This window comes from Rhea pennata, chromosome 1 (assembly GCF_028389875.1).
Source record: "Rhea pennata isolate bPtePen1 chromosome 1, bPtePen1.pri, whole genome shotgun sequence".
Classification (NCBI taxonomy): Eukaryota; Metazoa; Chordata; class Aves; order Rheiformes; family Rheidae; genus Rhea; species Rhea pennata.
Genome location: NC_084663.1, coordinates 188,753,400 through 188,766,701, shown reverse-complemented (window position 1 = coordinate 188,766,701; position 13,302 = coordinate 188,753,400). Strand labels below are relative to the sequence as shown.

General features: G+C 35.4%; 1 protein-coding gene across 1 annotated transcript in view; it reads left to right on the top strand.

Moving 5' to 3' along the window:
* Positions 1–13,302, top strand: part of FREM2 (FRAS1 related extracellular matrix 2) — a 138,534-nt gene that overhangs the window by 81,065 nt on the left and 44,167 nt on the right. The window contains exons 5-6 of the mRNA XM_062567080.1: positions 3,275–3,400; positions 4,439–4,690. Coding sequence (XP_062423064.1) covers positions 3,275–3,400; positions 4,439–4,690 — 378 coding nt within the window. The remainder of the gene's footprint in view (positions 1–3,274; positions 3,401–4,438; positions 4,691–13,302) is intronic.

The window sequence follows — 13,302 nt, the reverse complement described above, 5'->3', positions numbered from 1 at the left end:
AAACTGCTGTTTCCAGCTCCAAAATCATCCTGGATCTGAATACTCTTCATTCAATATCTGAGTAATCAAGTTTAGCTGATCACAAGCCATTCTAGTTAACTCAGAAATGCATTTGTTCCACATGTATTTTCAATTAATGCAGCCTGCTCAAAGCTTAGTTACATTTTCACATCTCTTTTGAATATAGAGTGCTAAATTTCTTGTTATATTTAGTTTCATGTTGCATTTTAGCAGATTAGATGTGAAAGCAGAATAGTATTTAATAATTACAGAAAGAAACATTACAGATTTTAGGCATGTTTACTGGTTTACATTCTACACAACGTAATATCCTAACCTCAGGAGAATGAACAGCTGAGAAGACACCAGTGTATTTGCAAACACAGAGTGTCTCTGCACAGAAGACTGGAGGCTAATTAATTTATTCTACCACGATAATTCATTGAGAGAAAGTAAGTACAGGGAAGTAAGCTGGTTGACCCCAACCCATTTTGGGTCCTGGTGCAGACTAATTGCATCAGTTAAGCATTGATATAAAGCTGAGAATCTCTATAAAGGCAAAGTTCAATAGCCCAAGTACAGCTCCAAGCTAGGGATGCTAGACCAAATCTAGGCATGAGTTTCTACAGCTCTGTAGTACTTTGTTACATTATGAGCGCTTACCATACTTCTAGCAGTACAGTGTCTTTGCAGCACATTATTTCACGGTGTGGATGCCTGCTGTCTCTCAAAAGATGCCTTTGACTGACAGCTGAGGAGAGCAACTACACCAAATGTTTTTGCAGGTGGTGACCTGGACAAAGATACTGCTTTAGGTGACTCCTCTCCCACCTTCTGATACACAGGCTTAAAAATAAGTGATGCCTACAAAATTAGCATAGGTTTTCTGGCTGTCTTTCTGCTGGAGAGCTGCAAAAGCTACTGTGGCCCTAGTCACAGTACAGGAAGAGAAAAAGCAGGAAGTGTGCGTGTCCAAATAGTTTGCATTTGGGATAACATTTGACAGCTGAGGTGTCAAGAACATATAAAATGACAGTTAAATGTAGGTGAAGAAAGAACTGATTAAAAAAAAAAAAAAAAAAAAAAAAAAAGGTTTGTGCTCTGGTTGCAGTCTGGTGGCTTCACATTTCAGCTGCAGCCAGACACTTGAACCAGAAGGCTGTAATCACACAAAAACGTCATTAAGAAGTCTTTCAAGAGCTAGAAGACTGTAATAGCTAGTTTTATATAACCTTTCCTAATTAACATTTGAAGAGGACTGAGCAGGAAAACTGTGTCAGATTTTTTTAGTTCCTAGTACAAACATGAGTTAAATCAAAGGTTACCTGACAGCCATATGTAGTCACTGAGAAGAATAGTTTTTAACATGAAACACAGTGTATGTGAGACAGAAATGACTTGAAAATATATCAGACCTATATATAATACCTTTGATCCATGAAAGAGGACAGATCATGATAGTCTGAGTCTTCCTAATGCCAACAATAGATTTTCCTATTTCATGGATCGGGTCCCAGAAAATTTGCAGTAATCTATTTGCAGTAGTTTTGTAAGTAATAAATTTGCATAAGAAAAATCAAATGCATTATCAAAGAATATCTACAGGGAAAATATATGTAGCCTTTTGAGGGGAAGGATTTGGTTTCTGAATCATCTTTTTAAAAAGTCGAATTTAATGAGTTCAGACGCTAACTGAATAAGAAGCATCAAGAGTTTTATCCTCTTTCCAGTGAAGTTGACTTTAAAACTCATTGATTTGAATACTGTAGTCTTAGTACCAAAATAGCTTATGTGGGAAGCTGTGCCAGCCCTTTGGTATATGGGAAATTAACTAATGTTTTATGCCAAAAAACGATTTCATAAGGATGTGTTTTTGTATGCTAGTTGAGAAGAATAGAGAATCAGCCTTGAGTTTTAAATCAGTGCTGTACGTTGTTCTTCTCTGTTTTTTTTTTTTTTTTTTTTTTTTTTTTTTTTTTTTTGTTATTCATAACGTCTGTTAAACTTTTAGTATATGATTTCATTCCTGATTGGATAGTTATAATAGAGACAGGAAGCGCAGAACAAAACACATTTCTGCATTTATTCAAAAGATAATTTTTTCCATTTTATCAACTTAATTTTAAAGGGACAAATGAGTTCTTTAGTATTACCTTCTGTTTTCACTTTAAAACAGAAAGTTTTTTTTTTTTTTTTCTGTGTTTTCATATCAAATTTTTGACTTGCTGGAATAGTGGAAGTGTCTAGATCTTATCAAACCTGAATTACAGCATTTTTAAGGTAGGCTTTTGACCTTAAGTCATGCTAGTAGTGTTTTCCTGTTGGAGAAATAAAACCTGGAACATCCTTTTAAAGAAATCACATTACATTTTTCAGAGAATTGTTTGCAAAGTACTCTGAAATAATGAAATAGTTCACTTTGTGGAGTCAGCAAATACGACTTGATTTGATATTGTGCAGAATTATGTTCTGTAGTAGATCAGCCTTAATTAGATTGCAGGCATACTACTGGAACTATAAAGGTGCTGTATATAACTGTTCTTTGTTCCTGAGTTTTTGAGGAAACAAGAACAAAATGAATCCTGAATCCCAGGGACTGCATAAAATGCAGTCATCTGCTTGTAGGAGTACAGAATAATGAAAGAGTTTAAAATACTGGCTAGATCTAAACTGAGTAAAATGGAAATGTAAATACTTAGCTGACTCAAGTCAGATGTCCAAGTTAGGAGTTCACTCTCACTCCTATTGTCCTTAATGTTGTGCCAGCACATTCCCTCAAAATAAGATAGCAAGTGCTAAATCTGGATTTGTAAGCATCCTCAGCGCCAAGTGACTGCCGTGGTTATCAGAATGTGGTAAGTTAAAGAATGACCATAGCACTGTCTGTGTGTGAGCTACAGTATTGATACATCTGTGATTAATAGCTAATTAAATAGTATGGAAATAATAATAGGCTAGACCTTGTGGACCAATCTTCCAAACTTCGGCTTGTACCATTAACCCTAAATAAGTAAATTAATCACATAAAAGACTACTTTGTAGGAAGTTGTGAGATCAGACCTAATAATCTGATATTATTTTCTATTTCTGATACTTAAAAAGACCAAGAAAATCTTTTACTCTCACCCTCCAAGTTTTTCTTAAAAATTAACTCTATCACTGATAATTCAAGTTATTTGTTGCATTTTAGAATATGCTAAGATGCTTCTAACGATTTCACTTGTGACTTTCTGAGACTATAACACAAAGTAAACAAATGCTCTGTTTTCGGCAGAATCAACTGTCTTTATTCCACAACCCACTTATACTATCGAAGAAGATGTTGGTGAATTGTTTATACCAGTCAGAAGAAGTGGAGATGTGAGCCAGGAACTGATGGTTATCTGCTACACAAGACAAGGTAGTAGAATCAACAATAGAAAAAAATGTGAAAATGGAAAGAAGAAAAGCAAAATGAATTGTTCCATCTATTGCATAACGTTTATAGCTCTGATAATGATTTTTTTGATCTAAATATCTTCAGTCTCAATTAGATATGTATTCATCTTGGCAATCTGTCTTGAAATCTTATTGAACACAGCCAAAAAGTTATCATGTTCCAAACTGCTGCTTCTTGTGGGGAGGGGACATAGATTTATGTTCTTCATCTTTTGGCAAGACTTTTATATGCAGCCTGTATTGTCTGAAAGTAATTAGAATTGAAAGTACTGCAGTATTTGCCCATGATAGCATGTACCTGTTTGTATCTTAAAAAAAAAAAAAAAAAAAAAGGATCGTAGAATAATACTACTTAATTGATATCCTTCTCCTTCCTCTCCCCGCCAATTTCACATTAATTACATCCATGTGGAGTTTTTCTAACTACATAGAGTATGTTTTTCCTCACCTGTCTTTTTTAGTGACCCTGCTTGAGAAGGGGAGTTGGACTAGATGATCTGCAGAGGTCCCTTCCAACCTTATCGATTCTATGATTCTATGATTCTATGATTCTGTTAGTACTTTTCATTTGTATAATTGAAGCAACAATTTTGGTGAGGTGATCTAGAATCAAAGTAATTTGTTTTTATCAAATTGTATCTAGATGTAATTAATTTCTTGTCCACTAATAACCTCCACTGATAAAATATGCTAAAGAAGTTAATTTGTAGGCCTCAGTACAACATGTCCTTTGTCAGTCTGTGTCTCCTGTGGTAAACTACAAAATTCCTTCCAGCTGAAGTGCTGCAGATGAATTTGAGGAATCATATATCTGCTACAGACGTATTATACAATAGAAGTAGTTTTCCAGAAAGCTCAGAAATGTAGCCTGGTTAGAGATCTCAGCCTATCTTATCATATAAATGTAAACATAAATTTAAGAGTTAATAAAAATCAGCCTCTGTGAGGGAATCATTATAATTGTTCTGTCCGTGGTGACTGTTTGCCTTTTATACCACAGGAACTGCATCTGGCACTGCCCCAAGCTCTGTACTCTCTTACTCTGACTATATATCCAGACCTGAGGATCATAACAGCATTCTACGTTTTGACAAAGATGAACGAGAAAAAATATGTCGGATAGTCATCATAGATGATTCCTTGTATGAAGAGGCTGAAACTTTTGATGTTTTGCTAAGCATGCCAATGGGTGGAAGAATTGGTGCAGAATTCCCAGGAACTCAGATTACCATTGTGCCTGACAAGGATGATGGTAAGGCATAGCCTGACATAGTGATATTCCCCGTGCAGGACAGCAGCTAGAAGTATAATCACACTGAAACTGCCATGTAGAAGTTGGTTTCTGTACTTCCTCCTGGTGGTAAACATTAAGAAATATGAAAATATTATTAGATAATTATGTGAAGTTTTTTTAAGCATTTGGTATAGATAGTTTAAGCTTTGAGAAAATTACATAAGCAGATTGGAAGTTGGGGGATGTACCTTTCCATTCTGCCATGGGAACGGGTGAAATCCAAACTATCACAGTACATGGAAACCTTTATATGTTTTGAGATTGTGTCCATAAAGTGTTAAGGCCCATTAATCTTTGTGGTCCAAAGGGCCAGATAAGAGCCGATGATGAACCAGAAACCATGCAGCAGCTGATTTGATGTTGCATTTATATTCTGCCTAGATGTGTCCAGGTATCCTTTCTATGTCTTTCTAATGGAACAGATAATCAAAAGATAGGACTGTTGCTTTAGAAATCTACTTCAGTAAGAAAGTGTTAGCAGAATTTGTTCCTGCACTTAACTAGTCAATGGTTTTAATGCATTACTTTGAAAGAAAGATTTCTCTTGGTGAATTAGAGGGCTGTTACTGAGGAAGAGTAGGAACCAGCACATACTGTATCACCGGTTGCTTCAGAAAATATATATACATACTATTACAGTCTCAAGGGTCTCCATCATTGTCTCTAGCACTGATGGGGCAAATCTGTTTCTAGGAGTGGTAGCAAAAAGGTTTCCTGGTGCAGTTGACTGCATTTGTGCATGGAGCTGATGGAGCTTGGAAGCTGACTCCCCAGTTGTAACTTCTGGGAAAGGAGTACTGATGAGCCATTTTATTCTTCTCCATGAAGCTATAAACTATTGATTGTGAAACTGTCATATTTCCTGAAGACTGACATGGGGAATTACATAGTATAGTACTCTTCGGAAATCTGATGCCAGGATAGACTGTTATTACGAACACAGTGATTTCTCTCTAGCTAAAGATATAAATGCAGCTCTTAAAGGCAGGAAGTTGACACCCATCTAATCACATCATAAATACTTAGCCTGCCTGAAACTGCTGCTGCGTAATCCTGTGGCAGAGGTGATTTTGTTTTCTCTGTGGAACATTTGAGTAAGCAGATACAGCACTAATGAGATACAGCAGTTTGAAATAACACTTCTTGTAAAGTAAAAGAATATGTATCAAATTCAGGCTGAAATAGAAATGCCATGTTTCTCTGACTTTGTTGTCATAGAAAATGGTAGTTTATCTTAGTAGTTTTAATACAATAACTTATTTTTTGAATAATTTTGTTGGATTCATAAAGTTCACAATTTGTAGATCACAAAGCATAAGATACTGGGAGGGTAACTTTAAAATGTAGACGTATAAAATATGTCCATGCATAAGCTGACTACCCAGATTGAAGATGTCTGACTGCTGAAAATTTCATATGGGGGAGATGTTTTTCATTTTTCTATGAAAAATAGAAAAGAGTTGCAATTAGGGCATCCCCCATCTAAGTGGGGACCTCACTGCCTGTGACAGAACAATTTTAGCATCTGATTTTAGCATCTAGAATAAGCTGTTATCACGCCTAAGTTTCTACACTCATTTTAACAGTAACCTAGAGTGACTTTAAATAAGAAATGATAACAGTTAATCAATCACAACATAGTACAGCTTATGAAACTGCCACAGGATATAAGGGAGATTAACGAGAAGTCTCTTTTAACACTTTCAATAGAAAACATGACAAGTAATTTGGTTTGTGTACAGTCTTTCAGCTTTCAGAACTTGAGTCTGTTATTTATTACATTCATGAACATACTTTCCTAGTTGATGTAAACTTTTGAACATGAATTATTTAACAAATATGAGTAATCTTGTGAGGTTCTGTAGAAGTGTGATGTGGAAAAGTATTCCCTTGTTCCTTACTGTATCAATGAAACTACTCCTATAGAAAATTCCAGAGCTTTCAAAAGTTTACTGACAATTCACTTATCAGTAAAGTTTTCTATCACAACTTCCTTTTTTTTTAGTTTTTAGAAAAACAGTAAGTTTTAATGGAAAGGTATATATGCTTTTTGTTTCATCTGAGATCTGTTGTGCTGTATGTAGATACTGTATAAAGTAGTTTATAGAATATAAAGTATATAAATTATACATTATATATTTATGTATTCACACATATATATACACATTTATTTCAGACTGTGTATACACACATTTATGTAATGTGTGAGCAGTTTGACAGCCCAGCAGTCATGACTGAAATTCTGCATAAATTTTATTATATTAATATGATAATATTATTCGATATACTTTATTATATTAACATAAATTCTATATTTTATTATATTAATATTAAGCAGAATTGGTATTATTGTTTACAGTGCACTAAATTAATTGTAATAAGTTAAAACAATATACTATGTGAAAAAAAGCTTTTCACGTAGCTTTTATTATTACTGTTTAGAAAATGCTTAACATAGAGGTAGATAAAAATTATGGCACATATATAGTAATAGTCTAGAAGCTACAGTAATGTTATCTTACTAAATTCTGTAGTCCCCTTTAGTCTCTTTATTTCCCAGCTGCTGCTCTATTATTATTACTGTTTGATTAAATTCATTTTCTACTTACCAACGTTTCTTTTGACAGATATGACAGCATGTCATTAAGTTCTGATTTCTCCAAACACTGTGGCTGAATTAACATCATGCATCAACTTCTTCAGATTAGGAGATGCAAACTGCAAAGATCAAAGTTTGGTAGTACTACATCAGGTCTTTTCCTATGGAAGTCAAGTCAGCACTAGCAACATCACATTAGCTCCACTGGCACTGGATGCAAATTAATTAAGAAACATTCACCTTCAATACCTACCCTCAAAGTCCTTTCTTCTTCTTTTATTTCTAGCAAAGGCCTCTATGGTCTAACTAATATAGCTGTGTTGCTATACAGTCATGACAATAAACAGAAAATAAGAGATGCACTCAACTTGCTAGTGGAGCCAAAGTATATTAAAGAAATTCCTGGGAACTGAATACTTTAATTAGGACTTCTACAGTTGTGCTATGCTCAAAGTCTGGAAAAAAATATCGCAGTAGGTAGAACATGCCCTGGTATACTTAGAAATTGAGAAAGGTAAATTGAAAATCTGTGAGGCAGCTTTGGTTTATAGCAATATATCCAGACTATTTAGGGGTTTCCTAAGGGAAAAATTCAAATGTAACTGTTCAGTAAGAGACTTGATAGTGTGTATATTAAAGTAATTTTAGGTTTTAGAATATACAGGGTTTAATACTGTGAAACAGAAAGACACAAGTTAGTGGTTTAAGGGGAAAATCTAAAGAAATAAATACTGAAATACTGTTTCAGAAGGTACTTAGATGCTTGAAATCCAAAAACAAACAAGTCTAACCATTGTCCGTACAAATGTGAGCTTGTGCTAATGCATCTACCCAGAACTGATGGAGTGAGCTTCTTGTCTGCATGCCTCTCAAGGATTTAGGGGGTGAATAGAAATCCCTAACCAATTTCAGGTCAGTTGATCAGCTCAAGATATACTTATCTCACATGGAGAGTACAGAGTTCAGCATAAAGTTCATCTGGAGGAGGTGATTTATATAGCAGATTAATATTATGCATCCAGAAAAAGGAAGATCAGGATGCTGTTGGAGTTGGACTCCCTGGGTTTAGTCTCAGACCCTGGAAACTCTCCAACTGCAATCTTCTGTGGTAATGCCTTAATCCCCAGGCACTTGGCTAAGCAAGATCATCCTGAAAGTACTCTTTATTTTTCTTACTGAAGGTGTAACTCTGAAGGCATTTCACGCTACTGGAGAAAAAGTGATACTGAACTCTTTTGTTAATATTCATTTTGGAGTCTGTGATTTGGTTCCAGTACTTAATAGTGTTGAGATACTGTGTGGAACAAGTCTGACAGAAAATACATCAGTAGTCCCTGCAAAGAAACCTGCAGTGCAAGCTCTGCGTTCTCCCAGTCAAATGCTTTGATTACTGGGCTACTGATTTGCACTCTTTCTTGCTTATTCTGTTTTGTTTGTATTTGTCTGTATTTGTGTGTATTTAATGCATATTTAAAACTCTTGTTTTGTAATCACATTTGGAAGCCAGAAGAGGAGACGTGTGATGAATGCAGGTTTGGAAGTTTGCAGATAAGAGGTGAATGTTTACAGTTATTTTGTTAATGCAGGATTAGAATTTTGCAACAGAGAGGTGAATATTTACATTTATTTTGTTTGCGTCATTTTTTTTTGTGAGTCACTATCTTCCCAAGTGATTTTAATTCCATGCTAACGTATCGAGTGTTGCCATGAGAGCACACAGCCTTACTGCAGAGCTGGCAAATACTCCCTCTTGCCTTAGAGGAATTGTTGAAGCCTCATGCTGTTCTCAGCAGGAAGTACATTACAAACATTTGTTCCACTTCATTCATATTAGATACGCAAGCAGCCATTCAGACTTCTGTAGCCCTTCCCCCCCTTTTATATCAATAGCCTGAAAAGATGCAGAAAATCAGCACTGCAATACCTGATTGTAAATATATTCTTTGTTTTAAGTCTCCCAATAGGCAAACAGAATTAACTAACTTTCAATGTTTGTACTGAACCAAATTTTCAACTGATGATAATAAAATGTTTTGTTAATAAAGTGGTTAATGAGAAGGACATCCTTATCTCACAAGGCTATCTGGTATCTCCTTAATTCCACTGGCCTCTGAGAAAGGCGATCCAATGTGCTATTTTCTTTTTAGGGATAAGTGAGCCATAACTATGAACTGTGTGGGTAATTGATTAATCTTGACAGCTGAATTAGTATTCACTAGTCTGTTTGTCCAATTTTAATGATAACCCAAAGAAACTAGTCTATTTGTCCAATTTTAATGATAATCCAAAGAAAGCATGCCCAGTATTACATTAGAGACTAGAATCAAAATTTGACCAAGTATCATTCACCTTTTCTGGAGAGAATCAAAACAACAGACTAGTCATTCTTTTGTCCTCTGTGCAGCCATCGTCTTTCTTCCTTTTCCATATTTACAATGATTCTGTGATTCTGCTGTTTCCAGCAGTTATTCTTCTGTACAACTTTTTACGTGTCCTCTTTTTAGGTAAAATCTCTATGTGACCTCTCCCGTTTCCCCATTCTGTGGCAAGTGGCCCGATCAGGGAAAAAATGAATGATGAACAGTTTATGACATGTTACACTCCTAGTTTTCTTTACTTACAGTTTCTTACTATCACCAGTTAAACTCAGTAAAAAATGTTTAGTTTATAATGATAGCCTTTAAAATTTTGGAAAGCCCCTGTTTGCCTCCAGATAGTGACTTATCACCTCTATTTCATATGACTCCTTTAGGATAGAGGACTCAGCTGCTGGAGCATGTCTGTAAGCCTTAAGTATTGCAGATTCTTAAATGATGCACATGTATTTTATGTGCATTGTGGTAGTTCTTTTTAGGAGTGCTTAAATATCGAGAACCACTTCTGAGTTTTCTACTCAAAGCACATAAAAATAGTTAACAAGCAGAAGATACGAAATAACATGAAGTGTAGAAAATTAGTACTTCCTGTTAAATCTAGAATAATTTAAGAGAGATGATGTTCTTACATGTACTGGTGTTATTGCCAGAGGTTAACAGATCATTGTGTTATGACAGTTCACTGAAGAGACCATTGGAAACCTATTGCAGGGACATTGAAAATGAAGGAGGTTCTTGATCGCTCCTGTCTTAAAGGACATGTTATATTTTTTCTGGCTTTGATCTGTGTACTACAGTTCTTGTGTTTATTCTAGAGTGTTTGAAAAGGTAATGAATGCCTAGCAGGCAGCTTTAAATTGTTTGTTCATGGTTGCTTATGATTGTTGGGAATGGGTCTAGTGAGCTAGTCAGTTTTATCGGGTCTTCCTTGCTGTGTTTAAGGTTTGGGAAATCTAGTTCAGTAGGATATATTGGTAAGTTCAGTTTTGTTCTGATCTTTTGAAATCATTTTGCTTCCCCTGAAGCTCCTTATATTGAGATTTTGCCATTTTGCTGATCACCATTTGAAGACCCAAAGCATACTTGGAGTAACAAAGTAACCAGTGCACCTCCTTGGGGCTTTAATGAGATCAGTTCTCTTTTAGAATATGCAAATCTTCAAAGAATTAACTCAGTTATTATTTCACATTACTGTCTGAAAGGTAGCTGTTCTCTCCTCCCTCCCACCAGAAGAGAGGTCTGAAGTCTAAGGGAGAGAATTCAAGAACTTTTAAAATACAGCAGAGTGCATTTTCTCTCTTTCTAGTTCTGCTTTGCTGTCTGATAAGTCAAGGTATTGTTCCATTTTCTTTTCTGTTCTGTCTTCTCTGCTGAGTCCCATCCTCACGATTAGTTCCTAAGAAAGGACTGTAGAAAAATCTCTTACATGTTTTTCTTCCCAGACGTCAGTGGAGCAACAGTACTCTCACTGTATCTGGGGGGAAAAACCTGTAAGATTTTTTTTTTTTTTGACACATAAGCAAGCTAGTATAATTAATGTTGTGACTGAATATTAAATGTGCAAAAATCTAAAGACAAAATCAAGATAGTGACTTTATCATACTGGCTTATCGTGTGGTCAGGATGTCTCCAATCCAGGAAATGTTCTGTATCCATAGAAGCAGAACAGATTTAATGATTATCCATAAGACTAGACCCTTCCTCTTCCTCTTCCTCTATTTCTCATTGAAACCAAGCTCATTTGCACCTTTTAAGAGAAAAATTACTGGTTTAGATTTTTTAAAAAGATAGAATAATTTGGATAAGATTCAAATTTGTAATTCATAAGGTTGAAAAGTAGTCTCAGAAAATGCAGTTTAGGCTTCATCTTGGTAGAATATTAATATATCCTTTTTCTCAATATATAACTGTTTGCATTGTACAGGAACCTTACTCATTTTTACCATGTATTCACTTTTATAAAAGAGAATTCTGTCTTTACATCAATTCCCCATAATTTCCTCCCCATCAGCTCTCATTACCAAGTGATAAAACACAGGTGTATCATTCAAAAGCTTTGTTGTTACTGCTAGCTATTCAGTGAAAATCTCAGCAGGAGAGAAAACATAGTTGTTCATTACTATGAGTTTGGGCTTTGAAATAGTAGAGATCATAATCACAATTTAGATGGGTGTTGTTGCAAGATATTATAAAGAAAGCATTCACAGAATGAACCATTGTGATTTTGTGGTTATATTTCTTGATTTGATCAGTATACTGATTATTGAATTAAAATAAAAGAAGAAAAAAATTGCTAAGAAACAGCTGCATACTATATCTCTATGGAGCCTTATTTATAAAATAGAGCTCAGCTTCTCGTACCCTCTTTGTTTGTAGGAGTTCTCATTAGTTATCTCATGTATGAATCACAGACTGAGCTCCTTAACACTTGGCCTACTTGTGAGGTACCTTGTGTGTGGTATATTTAAAAACCACTGCCAAGCCATTTATCTGCTTGCCTCTGTTTCATCAGTTTGTTGAGAATTTGCTGCCGATGCCATTTCCTGGGCCACTTCTATAAAAACAATCTCATTATTTTTAAAAATAGAACATTTAGAAGATTTGAATTAGTTTTATGTACTGTGGGAGGTCTAGCTAGTAGGAAAATACTGTGTGAACTAGATAGTTGCTGCAGGCAATTCCGTCACATTTAGGTGTGTCTCCAAATTCCAGAGTGTTTGTATCTTCAGCTATTAGGCTTTATCTTTTTATTTATATTGGTAAATGAAATAATTCTCTGGATTATGGAATATTTGGGGCATTAAATGCAGCCTGTTGTAGTAGTGAGAAAAATCTTGTGGCCCTGTCCCCAAAATCTTAGAACAGGAAAAGCTCCTCTGATGTCTGTGATAGTTCCAGTGATGTCAAAGTCTGTAGGATTTATCCTGATGGTATGTGCAATAATCATAGCAATACTACTTTTACTATTAAAAATTTTGACATACATATTAATTTTGAGTTTTGAAAAGGTAACAGTGTTTCTTAGCAAACCAACAAAGTTAAATTAATTGCTTACAAGGAGAAAGAAACAACTCCATTTTGTATAGAATTATAAATTATGAGCAATGTCAGTTTAAATCATCAATTCTGGCAAAACCACTACATTTCTAAAATACCTGTAGGTATTTCTGGTAACTTTCAGAAGAGGGACAGCAAGGAACATTTTCCTGACTACGCCTCAGCTGTCACTCAGCTACTTTTGCCAGCATTTTTGCATAGTGCTAGGGCATGTCTTCCTGTACTAGACTTAGATCACATATACTCTTAAATTGTTAGAGTGATCCTGATGAGGTTTTGTTTGCCCATGCTAACCAGTGAAAAAGCTTCTCAGAAATTCCCAGGCTTAGTTCTGGGGTTAGCCAGACAATGAAGCGTTCTCAGTTTCCAGTTCAGCTGCAGCCACTCTGCTGTGAAAGGTAAGAGCGTTCAGTGGATGTGGGCTGTTCCACATCTGTTGGCCTCAGTGCCAGGGAACAGTCCTGGGCATGCATATGTTACTAGTAAAATCTGTGAGGGCTCCCAGTTTGGACAGTCACTTAAAACAGTCAACCTCACAT